Source organism: Glycine soja, chromosome 19 (assembly GCF_004193775.1).
Source record: "Glycine soja cultivar W05 chromosome 19, ASM419377v2, whole genome shotgun sequence".
In the NCBI taxonomy this organism is placed as follows: Eukaryota; Viridiplantae; Streptophyta; class Magnoliopsida; order Fabales; family Fabaceae; genus Glycine; species Glycine soja.
The window spans coordinates 43,972,798-43,991,476 of record NC_041020.1 but is presented as its reverse complement, the minus strand read 5'-3'; the positions used below and the strand labels follow the sequence as shown (position 1 = coordinate 43,991,476).

At 31.7% G+C, this 18,679-nt stretch overlaps 2 protein-coding genes across 2 annotated transcripts; both read left to right on the top strand.

Annotated features, from left to right (window-relative positions):
• Positions 1–2,117: 2,117 nt before the first annotated feature.
• Positions 2,118–6,381, top strand: LOC114399600 (cytokinin riboside 5'-monophosphate phosphoribohydrolase LOG3-like). The gene is made up of 7 exons (XM_028361806.1): positions 2,118–2,499; positions 3,118–3,215; positions 3,397–3,427; positions 3,771–3,870; positions 5,361–5,431; positions 5,539–5,682; positions 6,096–6,381. Exons 1-7 carry the CDS (start codon positions 2,380–2,382, stop codon positions 6,189–6,191), a joined length of 660 nt encoding a protein of 219 aa, XP_028217607.1. The 5' UTR covers positions 2,118–2,379; the 3' UTR covers positions 6,192–6,381.
• A 6,718-nt stretch (positions 6,382–13,099) lies between these two features.
• LOC114399895 (diaminopimelate decarboxylase 1, chloroplastic-like) lies at positions 13,100–18,310 on the top strand. The gene is made up of 8 exons (XM_028362115.1): positions 13,100–13,825; positions 13,966–14,140; positions 14,875–15,024; positions 15,251–15,412; positions 16,348–16,533; positions 17,149–17,271; positions 17,406–17,495; positions 17,907–18,310. The coding sequence occupies exons 1-8, from the start codon at positions 13,326–13,328 to the stop codon at positions 17,985–17,987; spliced, it is 1,467 nt and encodes a 488-aa protein (XP_028217916.1). The 5' UTR covers positions 13,100–13,325; the 3' UTR covers positions 17,988–18,310.
• Positions 18,311–18,679: the final 369 nt, after the last annotated feature.

Here is an 18,679-nt window from a genome sequence, read left to right as displayed (position 1 = left end):
ATATATATATATATATATATATATATATATATATATATATATATATATATATATATATATATATATATATATATATATTTGGGATGAAGATTTTTTTTTTAGTGTAAAATGATATTCTTGTTGCATTCTGTAAAAATGGGAAAATGAGTAGACATTAATCTCAAAATATAATAACTTCATTTAGAGTTTTCTTTAAACATAGGTATACGAAGCTTTTTATTTGACACCCAACTAGTTTTTGTCTGCTGAGTTAATTTATTTTAGGATAAAATGATATTTTCATATGTGACTTCATGTCCAAATTAAAAATGGAACCCCAACATTGATTAAAAACTCAAGTATCAAATTATTTATATCAATAACTTTTGATCTTCTTTTATTATTTTGTTTTTATTTAAAATTGACAATTTTCTTAGGAGTCTATTTGGATGAGATAATTTAAAATTCTAAAAAAAAATTAAGAATTTAAAATATTTTAATAAAAAAATTATTTTTAAAATTTTATATTTGGATAAAGAAATTAAATTTTTCATTTATACAATTTTATGTTTAGACCTAGAAACCTTTGGGTCCAGTTTCATTCAAGACGAGGGGGTTTTGAGCCTCGATGAGGTAATACTTGGCATCACTGTTAATGTATACTCATTTTTATCCTTCATCCTACCACTCTATATTTTTTCACATATCTTTTTCTTTTCCATTGCACCAGTTATTATATAATTTATTCTCTGTCTTTCTTTTTCTGTCCTGTTTGAATAAATCTTTTTGTTAACATTTATAAGAAAAAATAAAATGAGATTATTTTATAAGCTAAATTAGTTTGTGCATATAATAAATCTTGAAGAAACTAATATAATTTTTTTTACAAATTAACTTACACGTAAATTAATTTTAATTTATAAAAAAGGTTATTTCATTTTTCTTTTTATTTTTTTCTCTTTATCCAAACAAGACCTCTATTTCTCTCATTCATCCACTTCGTTTTTGGAGTGAACTTCAAACATAAAAATTAAATAAAATGAAAGGATACGATATTATTTGTCAATAAATATATAAACATCAAAATAAGTATTTACATGATTTAATTTTGATACACAGTCAATGTACAAATTTTATACCATCAGCTAATTATAAACCACCATAAATATAATCTTTAAATTAATTATTTCAAAAATTAATAATATTATTATACATAATAATTAATAATTAAATAATAATATAAAAATTATATTTAGTAATGTAATTTTTAAATTTATTTTATGTCACTTCATGAAATGGAGAAAAGTACAATTCCATTCTTGAACAAACAAACATTGAGAATGAAAAATTTAATGTCTATTCTTACTACCAGTAAAAATCAATTTCATTTTTTTGGTAAATGTGTGAGTATATATATTATAAGAGAAAATATTTTATATTAAAGGGAGATGAATAAATCTAGAGTGTATAATTATATATGAAGGGTCTAGATTTAATCATTTTCATTCTTATATGATATGTCATCTCTATATGTAACTGTTTAAAAAATAATTATTGATATCAATGATTTAATATTAGCTATTATTATCAAATGCAAATTATTAGTTATGATAATTTATATTATTAAATACTATTTTTCAGTTGATATTTAATTAAAAATTATTGATAAGATACATTTAAATAAAAGGACAAAGAAAAAATATATAGTTTTTCATGTGAAGAAAAATCGTGTTTAACATGTAATTTTTTTTTTCATTTGATTGATACAACTTGGATGTTACTTACTGTTAAATTATAAATGCAAAATTATATTTTAAACTCATCAAAATATTAAAACTAAAAAACAAAATTAAAATATTTAATTATTAAAAGAAAATGTTACTTTCTTAAATACTACTGCATAATAAACTAACAATGCTTAACAAAAGTGACAATGACCTGTGTCTTTCAAGTGATTCAAGTTTGAATTTTAATTAATACTTAAAATAAAATAAACTTTAGTGAAAAAAATATTCAGCCTGTGGACCTTTCTTGATTAATTAGTGCTTTCAAATATGGAACCAACCATGGTCAGCGAAAAAAATACTAATCAGGAGGCATAAATAGAGTGGGAGCGCGAGAGTAGGAGTCCGCGCGTGCCAACCGCTAAGGCGGCCACGTGCGAAGACTAACGTGGTTTTATATAAAGCCATGAGACTTGCAAGAGTTGTAGCAAAGCAAGCATAGAGTCTAAAGAGTGTAATTTTGTTAGTGGTTAATGCTTCTGTGACACTCACACTTGTTTGTCACAAGTGGAAAAACCAAGGGAGTGTTAGGATCAGAATTTGGAGGGAGACTCTTTTGTTAGCGAAACGTTACAAAATTCTGTTGTGTGACTGTGAAAGTTAATATAACTAACAAATGGAGACACGAAGTGAGATAAGGCATTCAAAGTTCAAGAGGATTTGTGTGTTCTGTGGCAGTAGCCCTGGCAAGAAGAGTAGCTACCAAGATGCTGCCATTCAACTTGGCAATGAATTGGTACGCTATATATTCATGCCGTTCTTTTCAACTTACATTATGCTTTTCTTTTCTTTTCCTCAAAATCTTCCAAAACTTTCTTATTAAATTTTTTTGATGGGGTCTTGAATATTTTGCTTCCATTTTCAACTTCATTAATATTTGTGTAAGGTCACTTTGTTCATAATAAAAATGACTTATGTCTTGGTTTAGTTTGCATATGCAAACGATGATGTCTCTTCATGACAGGCAAAACAACCTCAAAAACATTCTGAAGCTCTAAAATTTTGCATACTTTTTTTTTCTCTTCACGTGCTTAGAGCTTGAAGTCTCCATTTTTATTTTATTTTTACCTCTTGAGCTTTTGGTTCAGTAGCTCTGAACTGAACACTGTACGGACTTAGCAATAGCCCTCGGCTGAGTGAGCTTTGAGGAATCATTTTCCCTTTTACTTTCAGTCAAACAGTAAATAATGTACTCTCATGGGATTGTTTTCTAAAGGGTCATTCATTACTCATGCTTTTTATCTCTTTTATATTTTTTGAGATCATACACATACACAATCATAGCCACCACTATTATTGTTTTACTATTTCAAGGCTGATTAATATTTGTTTTTTGAATGGTGTTGGAATTAAGGTCTCAAGGAACATCGATCTGGTGTATGGAGGGGGAAGCATTGGTCTAATGGGTTTAGTTTCACAAGCTGTTCATGATGGCGGTCGCCATGTCATTGGGTAAGTAACATAAACACTCTTCACTTTTGTTTCTTTTTTTAATTCCCCTTTCTCTTTTTTCCCACAAAGATGTTGGGAAAAAGGCAAGAATAGGAACTCATACTCAATTAGTAACCACTGTGTTTGCTTTTGTTGGTCTCTTTCACCATTGATGCTATATTTGTCATGTTGTCTCTTGCAGAGTTATTCCCAAGACGCTCATGCCTCGAGAGGTATGTATATCTGCTTCAGCCAGTAGAGAAAGCTTAATCCCTTTTTTCTTCAAGCTTTAAACTTTAAAATATTCCTACTTGTGTTTTTCAGTATTTTATTTGTTTCTCAACTTCATGAAGGATTCTATTCATGCATTCCATGACCATGTTGTCAATTTTGAAAATTTAGTTATTTTCCAGTTTTGTTGATACTATTTTGTTTTCTTTTGGCCAATGCTTTTCTTAGTGGTCTTGTAATATGTCATAGAAATAGGTTAAATGTATCAAATTACCATTCCAGAAACTTTCATCATTACTAAGTGGCTCTTTCTTTGAATTCCTTTGCTTTGATGTTCCTTTGCAGCTGACTGGTGAAACAGTGGGAGAAGTAAAAGCTGTTGCTGATATGCACCAAAGGAAGGCAGAGATGGCCAAGCATTCAGACGCCTTTATTGCCTTACCAGGTGAGCCATCAAAATACTTGTTTGCACATTAGAATCAGTGACACATTAACGAAATAGTACAAGTTTGTATCCATTATGTGCTTCATTATGTTATATCTTGCCAAGTAGTATTTTAGGAAGTAAGTATTGAATGAAAAAAAATAAATGTGTTTGATATCTAAAATATATATAAAAAAAATATTCAAGTTTTCTGCATAATTAATAAGAATTGATAAAAAAAAAATGCTGTAAGTGAATTTAAAATTATTTTTTTTCGTGGTTATAGTGTGCAACAATGAACATATCTCTATTTGATTCTTTCGAGGCTAGTTAACCAACATGTTTCCCGTTGATTTCTCGGTGTTACTACTACTAGCGTTGCTTTTCAGTAAAATGGTTATGTCTACAAAAGTTTCCTAACTTTTTAAACTGACACAGGCTTTGGTGTTTTTCTTTGCTAAACCTTTTTGGCTAAAGAATTTTAAAGTGTTTACCACGCCTAATTATGGATGCTAGCTACTTGACAAGGCGTTAAAAACTTTTGTGTCATGATTTGGAAGGCACGACACGTAATGGATAATGTTGACTAGTTGTCCACTTATTAAGTAAACATTGAGGCATGGAGGATAGGACATGAATTTAGTAATTTTAAAAAAAGAATCTCAAACCATCTTGTGTAGTTGTGTGCCTCTTTTATTCAATTTCATGATTCAATTGACAGTGCTGCAAAACCAACTTTCATGGCACATCCCAATCCTATGATTAGAGAGAGCAACCCTTCAAAGCTCGCTGAAAATGATGTTGACCTTACATGAGCCCTTAATATTAATATATCTCGAACTAAAAATTAGAGCTTCTGCGGCTCTGGGACACTGATTACGGTTCAGGTTGAATACATAATTACATACCATTTTTTTCCTCAACTTTGGTTAGAACCTTGAAGTGAAGCAAGAGAACTTTCACGAGATAACGTTTCCAACTAGCCACCGGCACCTGACACGGAATAACGCTTGACCCTTTTCAAAGACTTTTTTTTAACTGGTCGTTGTTATCATCTTCAGAGAATAATTGAATGCTGAAAATGGGTGACACAAAGAGAGAGAGAGAGAGAGAGAGAGAGAGAGAGAGAGAGTGAGCAAAGACAAAGTTGTCATTCGTACGAAAGTTGATTTCCCAGGAGGGTCAATACATGAACTCTCCCTTGACACTGCCAAATCCATGATTGCATTTGAACAAGAAGTTGGTAGTGTTAAGTCCATGACAGGCACCCAACATGGAGTAGCAGTAGTTAATCTTGGATATGGGGATTCATAGACACCACAGTCAAACCAAAAACAAAAAATAAGTGAAATAAAGTTTTCAAATTATTCAATTAAATATCAATTTCCTTTTTATACTTTTACTACTACCAGGGTGAGCAAGTATAACTGTTCAATTTGACTTTGTTTTTCTCATTTTTATCGTGTGCTTGTGCTTCAATTCCTAAAGAAACTCATGCAAGTTACATGCAGGTGGATATGGGACTCTAGAGGAGCTTCTTGAAGTCATAACCTGGGCACAACTTGGGATTCATGACAAGCCAGTAATTGACCTGTTTCATTATGGGAATTTATACTATTCTTCAATTCATGTCCCTTTAATCGTCTTGTTCTTGAAGCCTAATCAGCATTGACATTCCAAAAATTGTAGGTGGGATTAGTAAATGTTGATGGATACTTTAATTCCTTGCTGTCATTTATTGACAAAGCTGTGGAAGAGGGATTTATCAGTCCAAATGCTCGCCACATAATTGTATCAGCACCAACAGCAAAAGAGTTGGTGAAGAAATTGGAGGTAATATGTTTTAATAAAACAGATGTTGATTCTTACATACCCTTTTGATCAAACCTCAAATTCATTGTGAAAAGTCTTGTGAGGCTGCGAGAGCATATTACAACTCCTTTTCAGTTTGATTCTCACAATTAGAAGCAACTGTCTTATATAAAAACCACTTTCTCTGATTTCATTAGAGAAGTCGCATCAAATCAAAAGTTTCTCTGATTTCGTGCTGCATATGTAAATAGGCAATTGAAAGATTTGTAGATGCACAAAATAAAAACTTTTCTTGGATGTCCAAGAATATGCACATTTATATCATCAAAGCTTAGCAAATCAATTGTATACGGAATCAACTTTTTCTGGTGCAAAACTATGAAGTTCGGTAATATGAAAGAAGAAAGTGAAATATTTTCCTGTTTAATTCACAGGATTACGTTCCGTGTCATGAGGGTGTTGCTTCCAAGTTGAGTTGGCAGATAGAACAGCAGCTTGCATACCCTCAAGATTATGACATGTCAAGGTAGTTGGGTTACTTCACGTGCACGGAACATTAGACCATATAGAATTTTGGAGATGGAACAAAGTTATATTTTCGACTACCGCACTATTCTGCTTTTTATCCTTTTTAATTTCTTGTGTAAATTACCAGGATTGACCTTAATATGTGATACTACTTTATTAGTTATTACCTTGTGAAACTTTGATTCTCTTAAATTTGAACTTACTATTATCATTCAATGCCAATTAATTTTTACGTTTAACTAGTCAAAAGAAGCACCTCGAGCAAAATTTCCATATACTAGTACTTATTCTTAATTTGAAAGTTTGTTCTATAATTTGAATGAATGGAGTACATACTCATGAAGCAGTTGCGAAATTTTTTTTCAATAGATGATAGAACCAGATGAATAAGAAATAAACAAAGAACACAGTACATGGCTTGATGGGGGGTAGTGTAGATAACTATGGTCCAACTTAAATGTTGGCAAGTGCTAATAATTAATAATGGGTCCAAATATGAGACAGATATGTTCCTGGCATGCTTGAATTAACTGGAATTTGAGTTCAAGAGGTATAGGAGAGTGACAGAACTAGAGACAACAAACAAGAGAGACACAGTACTCGGTGACCGGGGCCAATTCTTGGGTGGAAGTGCAATGGAGAGAAAAGGGTTGCATTCCTCAGGTCGGTTGGACCAAGAGAGTGAAGTTTGTAGGGCCATTTAATGCCCCAGCGAATGGGACAGTGCCATGTGTTGGCGAGGGCAACATGGGATTTCAAAGATAAAGTTAAAGGGGTCATGTGGCACATGCATCACAAGGCAATATGATGGGCATCTTTGGTCCCCGGTTTCATCTAAACATTTGCCAGTGGTTGAAAGAATTGTTTTGTACATTTGGGGCTATTGGCTCTGAGATATCTCTCCGGAAGCTTTGAGTGGTTGTGTAGTAGCACTCATGAGCTCTTCTGATGTGTTTTGCTTTGAAATGATGTTAAAAGTTTGTACATGGCATTGCAAAGAGGTATTAAAGTCAAACAGCTCACATCAAGGTCACATATAACAAACACCTTAAGTGAATATGGAGGCTCCCTGATTCGGGAGTCAAATCCTTCGAGCCACATAGATTTCATTTAAGAGATTGATTTTTTTCAATAAATATTTCACATATAATGAATTTGATTTCTTCAAAAGTTGTTGTTACTTGAATTAGTTTTAGAGAAGAAAGAAAGAGATATATCCATTAATATGGTATGTGACATGACTAATAAATAACTTATCTGGTAAGCATGAGGAGATTAGGAATTCAATTCTTAAACGCATGTATGGAAAAAATATTTGTTTAGAGAAAATGACTCTGTAAATCAATTTTAGTACTTTGAAAATTTAGTCATTGATTTTCAATTAATGGATACTTTGGATTAAAAAAAATGCCTTCATCTTGTGTAACATAATAAAAGGTGGAGGAGTTGACAAAATAATGTATTGAATAAGTTTCCATTGTAAGGTCTCTCTCCCCCTTCCCCCGGGGACGTTCAAATCCAAAATGTTTGAAAATGAAGGAAGAAAACAATGTAATAATGGATGGAGGAAAAAGTTATATGGTAGTACATGAGGACTGGGAAAGCTCTTCATCTTTAACCAGAGAGTAAAAAAAAAAAGGGAAAATGATAGGGTCATGGGAAAAGCTCCTTTCTATGTATTCAGTCAACTTGTTTAAATTAAAGAGCTACTCTTGGTTATTGACTATAATATACACGGTTGACTGTGCATTATGTAGTGCTAGTTTTGGCAAACGTCTACGTCTAGGACCACTTCCTTGTGAAAGCAGCTTTCACGGAATATTTTATTGTTATGTTAGGTAACAGGGTTTGTGTAATATGGTTCAACGTTTGTTTTCAGTTTTCTCAAGTAAAAAGGACAGGCATTACATTGCCAAATTTCCGTTGTAACGATTGACAACAATATCTTAAACCGTGTCTGATGGATAAGGAAAAAAAATTTGACATCAAATGATTTTATTGGCATGTTTCACCATATACAGAAATTTACCTTTGTGTGTGCAAATGCATTAGTCTAAATTATGTCGATAATTATCTCTTCTTTTCGTAAGTCCTTCTCTTTTAACCGACAATGATCCCCTTTTTTATTTTGTTTTCAATAAAGAAAAGGTATATGTTATCAAGGGTGTCTTAATCATGACCATGGCGCTCCTCATAATATTTGTACCCAAAATTGGTCCCCAATGTGAAGACCAAGTTTAATGACATTAATTAGCCCATATGCCTGGGCAGTTTTGTTCTTTAAAATTGCATATAAAGTTCTAAAAATTATCATGAACCTATGATTGATTGGGTTTTTTGTTTAAATGAAAAAACCATCTTAAAAGGCCAGTACATACACCAATGTCAGAACAACTTTAACACTAATTACTTAAATGATAACATGACAGGAGAGTAAAGAAATTTTTTGATTCATTTACTTCTGCAAACAACGTTTCTCATCTAACAAGATCAACGTAAAAGAGAAATCAGCAAAAATATCTGAACTAAAGTTGCTTTTAGTTTTACATAAATTCTGATTCACATGTGGAGATAATTTATGGCAAGAAAGTAAAAGAAGTATCTTAAGAGCAAGTGTCTTAAGAATAATAATTAAAGAGTATATTTGATATATTTTATTAAATATTTTTAAATATTTATAAAATAAGTATTAAATAATTGATGTATTTTAATGTAATAAGTATTCTACTTTTATTAAATAATTTCTATTTATATTTTTAATTAGTGTCATAAAAATATTTTTTAATATTAAAAAAAGAGTGAGAAAGAAAAATTTTCCAACCTCCTGTTTTATTATCTAAATAAAAAAAATCACGTTCAAAGAATGGTTCAACTATATTAAATAAAGTTGAACTTAACATGAACTTTTTGGTCTGATAAGTTTGAACTCATGGAAAACAATTGTGACAAAGAATATCTTCAATATCCCAACCAAATCAAAGTAATGTTAAATAAAACCGATTCACATAAAAAATCAAAGACACAAAGCAGAGAAAAAATATATGTAGCCCACTTTTAGAGCACACGTAAATCTTTGTATGTTTAACCACTTTCAACACCCAAACGATACTCTGGATCATAATAAATTATAGAAGCGTATTATTAAAACATTTTCTAAATCACTCTTCATAATGTATTTTTTTATTGATTAAAAATTATAAAATCATAAAAGAGGTTTATTAAATAAGAAGCGATATCCACAAACAATTATGATTTACAGTAAATTTCAATTAATAATAAAAAATATGTTTTAAATAATAATATTATACTTCCTCCGATTCTTTTCTTAAGAATGAAATTAGAGGTTTTGCTCCATCCTTTTATAAGAGTGAATTTAAAATGTTTTTTTTTTTTTACATTTTTTTATTTTATGAGTTATTTCTGAGTTTAATAAATAGTACGTGGAATACATTGATATGTTAAGCTATTTCGGAGTCTAATTTTGTTTAATATACAAAGCATTTTGAGAAATAACTAACGAGAGACTAAAAGAATTAAAACTAATATATGGGTGTATTTAAATAGGATTTTAAAAAATTATTTTAGTATAAAAAAGTCTTGCAGATATTAAAGTTTATGTAGAAATATTATGATTTGTCATATTTTTTTACAAAACTTTTATGATAGTTTAAAATTTAATGGATTTATATTAATAAAAAATTAACAAATTTGAAATTTTTTTTATAAATTTATAAGATTTGAAATTTTTTTATGAATTTTTAAAAATATATTCAAAATTATAAGAGTTAGTAAAAGAATAATAAGAAATGGCGAGATTTGAATTAAAAGATAGAAGTGTATCAATTTGTCACACGTAATAAAGTAAAAACGAAAGTCCGGGTGTCAAATTCAAAAGGACTTTGTTTATACTTACGTTGATGGTTGATGAATACCCGGTTGCAATGGAGAGAAGAATGCAAGAATTTGAAATTAAAAGGACAAGAACAATAAAATAAACAAGATTAAAGACAAATGATAACTTCATAATTTAAATTTATTAGGCCTAACATGACTAACTACCCTTGATGTAATATTAATGTTTTTTCTCTATTAAATGATTTCTCAATTTCCACTCACATCTACCAAGACACTCAACCTTGATCTCTCACGATGAAGAGTCTAATTTATTTATTCTCTCTCCCAAATCCCTTTGCAAAAAATAGAATAGTAAATTGCATGAAGTATGAAAATGTATGCAGATGTAAAACAAAGTCACTTTATCCTTAGCAATGAATTGTTTAAATGTCATTTCTCAGTTCTTTATAAATTATCATTTTCAAATGTATAACTCCTAAAACAAATGCATGGATAATCAGACCATATAATAAAAATGAAGACCAAAAAAGGAACAATAGAAATAGAAATTGCATTTAATAAATGATAAAAGAAATTACATTACAAGGGTATTGGCTGCTAGGCTCCCAATAGAGGGGGTTTAGCCTTTCATAGTCATGAGAGGCCTTACACTTCACATGCTAATATGGATGAAAAAAAGGTTTGGATGACTAAAAGAAAATAAGTGAGGAATGGCTAGAGAAGGAGGATTTCCCATATTAAAGATGCTCAAACTTTGGATATCTTTAATAAAGAGCTTTGCGATTCGACGTGTCTTTCCCTTCTTCCTACTCTTTTTATAAGCCTAAGGTACCTTACTTTTTACGCTGACTTTGCGCTGAGTGCGCACTCCTGGGCTTAGCGAGAATAACGGTTTAATCACGCGCTTAGCACGGTGTTTGTGCTAAGCGCGACCTTGGGCTTTCTCGTGGGCCTTCTTCGTGCTAAGCGTGAATTGGCCGCTAAGCTAGCACACGCGTTGAGTCGGTCTTGTGCGCTAAGTGAGCTGTCTCAGTCTCCAATTTTTCTTCAAGGCTTTTTCTTTCGGTTTTTGCATCAATTTTCCTTCAAAACACTTGAAATTTTTTTCTTTTGACTTTTGCTGATAAAAAATTACAATGATATTAATTTCTTCATTATTTCATTAAAACAATAGTAAAGTGAAAAATTATAATCATTCTTAGCCAAATTAACTATTAATTTAACTCAAATTTCACAATTATCACAAACATATACTAGAAGAGAATAGTGAGAGTGGAAAATTGGTAAGAGGGTTATTGAGGTATGTGGATGACAAAATTAAAGGTGATATTCACAAAAATATTACGTCGAGCACGTAATAGACATATTCAATATAAAAAAAATATGGTTAGTCTTAGCACATAAGACAAACATTAATTTAATTTAAAAAACAAATGAAAAAAATGCACAGAGAATAGTATATTTGACATTTTTTATTTCAAAAGAATAGAAGAAATATATATAATATACACACATTAAAGAATATTAAATAGAGAAAAAGGTATATGTCATGGGATAAAAGAAAATCTGGTAACATAGAAAATATAAATAAAAAAAGTCTAGTAAAATCTCAAGAGTTTGAGTGACATTATTTGATAGATGTTTTATACTAAAAAATCGTATAAAATTTATCGAAATCCTTCTTAAAAACTATTTGTATATTTTTTAATACCAACAAACTTTTTATAAGTTATAAAAATCCTAATTGAATACCATTGGAATTTGTTGTCTTTCTTAAAAAAAATTAAAAATTTTAATTGAATACCATAAAACTTATTTATACCATTTAAAAATTCTGATTAAATACTAGAAGACTTTTTTTTATAAAAAAAAATATTTTAAAATCTTTTGAAATGCTAATCCAATACACCTCCTAAATATCTGAACTCTCTTTTTTGGAAATAAGTAGAATTAGATTTCGATCTTTTATTTTTTTAAATAACATCTTGAGTTTTAATATTATGGATAAAAAAAATATAATTGAAGAAAGAATTCTACAAAAAATGGTTTATAAGTTCTTCGGTGAACCAACGAAATACTTCACACATGCTGTATGATAAAAAAAAAGAAGTAGTTTTTAATCATTATAAATGAGTTAACTGAATCTTATAAAAAATACCGAAGAAAATCACATTTCAAGATACACATTGTTAACATTATTAATTCATCCATAATAAAACTTTCCACTCTAAATCAAAATTAATTAACTTCTTTAACTTTTCTCACATTTTGTTTTTCTTCCCCTTCTTTTCTCTACATTCCTGATTTTTTTTTTTTTGTGTGTGTTGGTGGAAAAGAAACAGAAGAAAAAAGCAAAAGGGAACTAATAAACATTCCTGTTCATTTAATTAAAATAAAAAGGTTATTAGGCTGACAAAAGCAACATTGTTCATTTAACCTGTAAATACTGGACCTGAAAAAATTCTATAAAGAATGTAAATATTTGGGCCGTCTTTCTTGGCATGACTGGAACACAAATAATTTGGGTTTTCCAATTGATCAAAGAGGGTTGTTATTGGCCCAACATCATTGCTATGGGTACAAAATCAGGTTTTCATTATAGATGCCAACAAAATATGAAAACGGAATCATGATTCCATTTCATATTTTGTATTTGAAAACTTGTTTCCATTTTATATTTTGTTTGTATCCCTACACTATAATGAAACATTATTTCGTGTACGAAATCTCAAATGAAATCACACAATCATGTTTTTGTTGTATATTTGTTTCATTTTGAAAAATACAATTAAACCTGATTTCACATACACAATCCAAAATAGAATCATGATTACGTTTTCATATTTTACACGCAAAATCATGTTTTTGTTATATTTTTGTACTTCAACAAACACAATGAAAATGTAATTACAGGTACAAACTATTCTATTTTATATTTTGTACATGGAATTATATTTTTTTTGTATATTTGTTGGGGTGCAGGTGAAGGTCAATAGAAAGGGTGTGATAACTAAGGGATAAAATGATGTTTTCCATTAGTTTTACAAGTTGATAGGGGCTAATAACAATTCTTCTTGTGCCCAATAGGAATTCCCTTGACCAAAGAGCAGCCTCTAGCCTCTGAAGCCCAAATTGTCACCGTAGTTTAGTAGAAAATATGCTAAATTGCTATATATATATATAAAACACAAATTAGAACATGGGCGAGGGTTTTGTCTTGTGATTATCCTTGCAACACACATTGTCTTGTCGGCAAAATCTTCCACCAACAACACACAGCCATGGCAGGCTCAAACATTCTTTCTCACTCTCCTTCCCTTCCCAAAACCTACAGCCACTCCTTAAACCAAAACGCGTTATCCCAAAAGCTTTTTTTTCTGCCCCTCAAATTCAAAGCCACCACAAAACCACGTGCTCTCAGAGCGGTTCTCTCGCAGAACGCTGTCAAAACCTCGGTGGAGGACACAAAGAACGCTCATTTTCAGCACTGTTTCACCAAATCCGAAGATGGGTATCTGTACTGTGAGGGCCTCAAGGTGCATGACATCATGGAATCTGTTGAGAGAAGACCTTTCTATTTGTACAGCAAGCCCCAGATAACTAGGAATGTTGAAGCCTACAAGGATGCATTGGAAGGGTTGAACTCCATAATTGGTTATGCCATTAAGGCCAATAATAACTTGAAGATTTTGGAACATTTGAGGCACTTGGGTTGTGGTGCTGTGCTTGTTAGTGGGAATGAGCTGAAGTTGGCTCTTCGAGCTGGCTTTGATCCCACAAGGTTTAATAATGTCACTCAACCCATGAATTTGTTTGTTGTGTTCTTTTTCACCTGCATTGCATGTTGTTTGGCTGTTTTTGTATTTTGTGTTGTTAAGGATTTTTTGTGATTCTTAATGTAATTTTGGGTTGGATGAATAGGTGTATCTTTAATGGGAATGGGAAAATCTTGGAGGATTTGGTCTTGGCTGCTCAGGAAGGTGTGTTTGTCAACATTGATAGTGAGTTTGACTTGGAAAACATTGTAGAGGCTGCAAAAAGGGCTGGGAAGAAGGTCAATGTTTTACTTCGGATTAATCCTGATGTGGATCCACAGGTATGTTGTTGTACAGGTTTGACACACGAGTAGCGAAGTTTGACTCATGCGTCTTGTAATTCACTTAGAGGATAGAGGTTTTGGCAATTTTTGCAACAATGAGTTATTGTCCTTGCTCATTTGGTAACTGATAAGCAACTGAGGTGTGCACAGATCCAAAGAGGCTTCCAAGGAAGAAAATAATTGTGTGTTTTTTTAAAAAAAAAACTATATTTTCTCTTCTAGGATTAGTGGGGCTAAAATAAGTTTTCAAGTTTAGAAGAAACTGAAAATTGTCCTTATAGTATGGTTGGATGTCTGTTTAGAGAACTGGAACTGACGTTAAAGCCAATCTAATGTGAGACAAGCTTTTTCATTTTTGTTGTAGTAGAAAGTGTGCTGCCAATAAACCAAACACACGCTAACACATTCATGGAAGTTCTACTTGATGCATTGCTCAGGATATCTGATTGCAAACAACTTTGTAATATTTCAACAATCAACAATGTTCACAAGCAATTACATATTTCATAATTTCCATTCATATGATATCTTCCTTCCACTGGTGGTTTCCTTCCCTCTTCCTGCATTTACCTTCATTGTCATTAAAACTTACAAGTTGTGATTGACTGGTTAGTGCACAACGCACCATTGCTAAACTTGAGACCTCCAGATTTTGTAGCTCTCATCTGCATCGCTGTTTATATTATGTTTATCATTTAGAATATTTAAACTTTTATCTTTGTCATCCTTAGGTTCATCCTTATGTTGCCACTGGGAATAAGAACTCTAAATTTGGCATTAGAAATGAGAAGCTGCAGTGCTTTTTAGATGCAGTGAAGGAACATCCTAATGAGCTCAAACTTGTAGGGGCCCACTGCCATCTTGGTTCAACAATTACCAAGGTTAGATGGAAATTCTTTATTTTTTCTGTTGCTTCTTTTTTGCTTTGCTACTTTGAGATATACCTTATTTTTTTTTTCAATTTATGTTTTCTTGCTTTATTTTGCGTTCAGCGTTCATGCTTTCTTAGCTCAATTTGTAGTTTTGCACTACTTTATGTTGATTCTCAATCTTTATCTAAATATAAAATGTTGAAATTATTGTTGCATTTTTTTCTTTCTTTTTCAGGTTGACATTTTCAGGGATGCAGCCACCATTATGATCAACTACATTGACCAAATCCGAGATCAGGGTTTTGAAGTTGATTACTTAAATATTGGTGGAGGACTTGGGATAGATTATTATCATTCTGGTGCCATCCTTCCTACACCTAGAGATCTCATTGACACTGTGAGGACTATATATCTCACTTCATCAATTCATTCTATATGTTATTAAGTTTGCAATTGCTTGCAAGCATAATGAATATCACTACTGAGTAATGACTTTTAAATGAGTGTTCTTAGTATTGCAATGTTACACAAAAAATGTAGCATTTACCATTTTTGTAATTGTGTCATGCACAGAAATGTGGTAAATAAGTCCTTTGAGAACTATAACATTTTTATAGATTATGCAAAGATATGTTTTGTTACAGTATTTCAGGAACTAGATCAATGCCATCTATTGAGATTCATGTTTGCTGATTATAGTTGATGAAAGATGCAATAGTGCAAAGGACCAAAACATCTCATATACATAAATTACTAGATTTCAGTTGTCAGTTGTGATGTTAAGTTCTTAGCAATAGTCTTCTTTTATTAAGATGGAAGTTTTCATGCAGTAGAATTTCTATAGAAGTAACTATTGGACCTTTTGCTTGTGGCAAATGGCAGAGAATGGAGGTCTTATAGGTCCATGTTTTTTGTTGGGGGGACCCACCACTGAGGTGGGCCTTTGAAGGAAGGAAGTCCACTGGGAGCCTCACATGAGAGGGAGAGGAGGGGGGGAGGGGATATGGGCAGTATAAATTGCCAGATTTGAACCCGAGCACTCTCATATTATGTCTCACAGCTCTACCAACCAAGATATTTCTAGAGTATAACTACATGTGGTATTTATTCGAGTCCTATAAATAGCATATACTATGAACAGTATTTGACACATGTTTGTATGTGTTATAAATCATAGAGGAGCATCTTCTTCTTCTTCTTAACTGCCTATTTATGGTACAGACTTGGACCTGTTATACTACTCCTTTATCTCAGAATAAGTAAGTTATACTACGTTTTAACTGTGCACTTTGTATCCCTGCTAATTCCATTTTTTTTTCATGGTTGGAACAGGTACGAGATCTTGTTATTTCACGTGGTCTTAATCTCATCATTGAACCAGGAAGATCACTCATTGCAAACACGTGTTGCTTAGTTAACCGGGTGACAGGTGTTAAAACTAATGGATCTAAAAACTTCATTGTAATTGATGGAAGTATGGCTGAACTTATCCGCCCTAGTCTTTATGATGCTTACCAGGTAAATGTTATAAGTACCCTAAGTTTGTTATGACTTATCATCCAATACATCAGTATTGGTAATGTATAACAGACAGTTTTTTCTTTAGAGAAATTTGTGTCTGATGTCTCCTTTCTGCTATATTGCATTGGAAACCAATGAAGGATTCTAGACCCGTTGAATGCATGTGCTTTCTAATAACGTATTATGCACTCTTAAATCTTGCTCAGCATATTATTATATTATGGTTTGGCTGGGATTCTACAACCTCCACCCCCTTGTGTGTGCTGGATCTAATGTAAAGAAGAAAAAAAGGTTTTTGGGACTTGGACCACTCCTTGCCAAAGGATGCAATTACGTTTTTGGTTGTTTTCCCAATTCTGGTTGAATGTTGACACTGTCGATGGAAAAAAGATGAAAAATAAATTCAGTTAGATTTAACATGGCATTTAAAGCTGTTATGATGTTATCTAGTAAATAACAGAACTGCATTCTAAAGAAACTGTTTGGAATTTGGATGTTGACAGGGCATAAGGTGATTATGGTCACCTGATTCTACAGTCATGCAACTGGGTTGTATTGTATCAATTTTCGTTTACATGAATGTTTAGTGACATTTTCATTGTATGGTTGCAGCATATAGAGCTGGTTTCCCCTGCCCCGTCAAATGCTGAAACAGAAACTTTTGATGTGGTTGGCCCTGTCTGTGAGTCTGCAGATTTCTTAGGAAAAGGAAGAGAACTTCCTACTCCAGCCAAGGTAATATCATATATTTATCTTTTGTTATATAGTTGCTTACATAATAATAATATACATGCATAATCTATGCAAAACTATGACAAAGACAACAATGCCAACTTGTTTAAACTATCTCATCTGAATTTTAATGTCAGGGTACTGGTTTGGTTGTTCATGATGCTGGTGCTTATTGCATGAGCATGGCATCAACCTACAATCTAAAGATGCGGCCTCCTGAGTATTGGGTATGAAATTTCCTTTTTCCACTTGCTAACCTTGTTCAGCAGTCTTCTTTATAGTAGAGCGGTTGAGTGAAAATGCATTTTGATAGTCATTAATGAAAAAAAACATATTAGATATTAGCAATACCTTTTTGAGTAAGATATTTCTTAATTGTTTTCTTTTTGTTTTCCTGTGTCTTTAGTAAAATCATTTGAAGTTTAACATGTATTTGAAAAAATAAGGGATATTGCTTGTTACGATTAATGATTGAAAGTTATAAATATTTAATGGCATTTCGTGTTGGCAATGGTCTTATTAGATTTATTCCTTTTGTAGAATCCCGTTAAAGTTTTAAGCCCAATCTTTAGTAGAACTTTACATGAAAACAAATTTTAACTTCATCTTCATTTTTTATATTTTATAAAATATTTTAGGTTGAAGATGATGGATCAGTGAGCAAAATAAGACATGGAGAGACTTTTGAAGACCACATTCGGTTTTTTGAGGGGCTTTGAGCTAATAATTTATCTTGTAGGAAAGAAGGCTGGAGAATTGTTATGTACTTGGAGTTTGAATCTTTCCTCGTCAATGAATGCATGACTCTTGTAGTTCTGTTTCTTCCGTTCTAATTGAATGTTGACTCCCATGACAGGAACAGAGAATAAAGTTGATTTCAGTTAGATTTTACACTGCATTCAATTGCCTCCTTCCAATGTCAATTTAATAAAAGCGCAAATATGTTATTTATTACAGCTATCAATTGAATTGTGGAGCATACCTTATGTATGGTGGTTGTATATATTTGAGTCTTACTGTGTATTGTACTAATTGCTTCCTATTTAGACCTATTGACCATTTAGATGCATGTTGGCTTTCAAATTGAGTTCTTGGGGTAGCATCTTAAAGTCTTAAATTTTACTTACATGTACGTGTAGACTTGCTGGCTCTTTCTGCATCTGTAGTATTGCTTGAATCTAAGACTTTAACATGAACCTTTATATTCAAAAGGGCATATTGATTGGTGCAATTCTATTGCTATTCATCGTGCTACATGATACTTGTGGCTTACCATAAAAGAATTCTGATGGTCCAAATTGTCATTCATCATTTGAGTAAATTCTCAGGTTAGTTTTAGATTATAACTTTGCAAGTGTTGGCTTGATTTATTTTTTAAAATTTATGTTATAGTCCTTAATTTTATGAAGTG

What these genes read in the sequence shown, in the direction of transcription:
- LOC114399600 (XM_028361806.1), top strand. Translation starts at nt 2,380, where the DNA reads ATGGAGACACGAAGTGAGATAAGGCATTCAAAGTTCAAGAGGATTTGT. An exon ending in TTCAACTTGGCAATGAATTG is followed by an intron (nt 2,500 to 3,117) that starts GTACGCTATATA and finishes GTTGGAATTAAG; the next exon opens with GTCTCAAGGAACATCGATCT. An exon ending in GGCGGTCGCCATGTCATTGG is followed by an intron (nt 3,216 to 3,396) that starts GTAAGTAACATA and finishes TGTCTCTTGCAG; the next exon opens with AGTTATTCCCAAGACGCTCA.
- LOC114399895 (XM_028362115.1), top strand. Translation starts at nt 13,326, where the DNA reads ATGGCAGGCTCAAACATTCTTTCTCACTCTCCTTCCCTTCCCAAAACC. An exon ending in TTGGTTCAACAATTACCAAG is followed by an intron (nt 15,025 to 15,250) that starts GTTAGATGGAAA and finishes TTTCTTTTTCAG; the next exon opens with GTTGACATTTTCAGGGATGC. An exon ending in TGCGGCCTCCTGAGTATTGG is followed by an intron (nt 17,496 to 17,906) that starts GTATGAAATTTC and finishes AAAATATTTTAG; the next exon opens with GTTGAAGATGATGGATCAGT.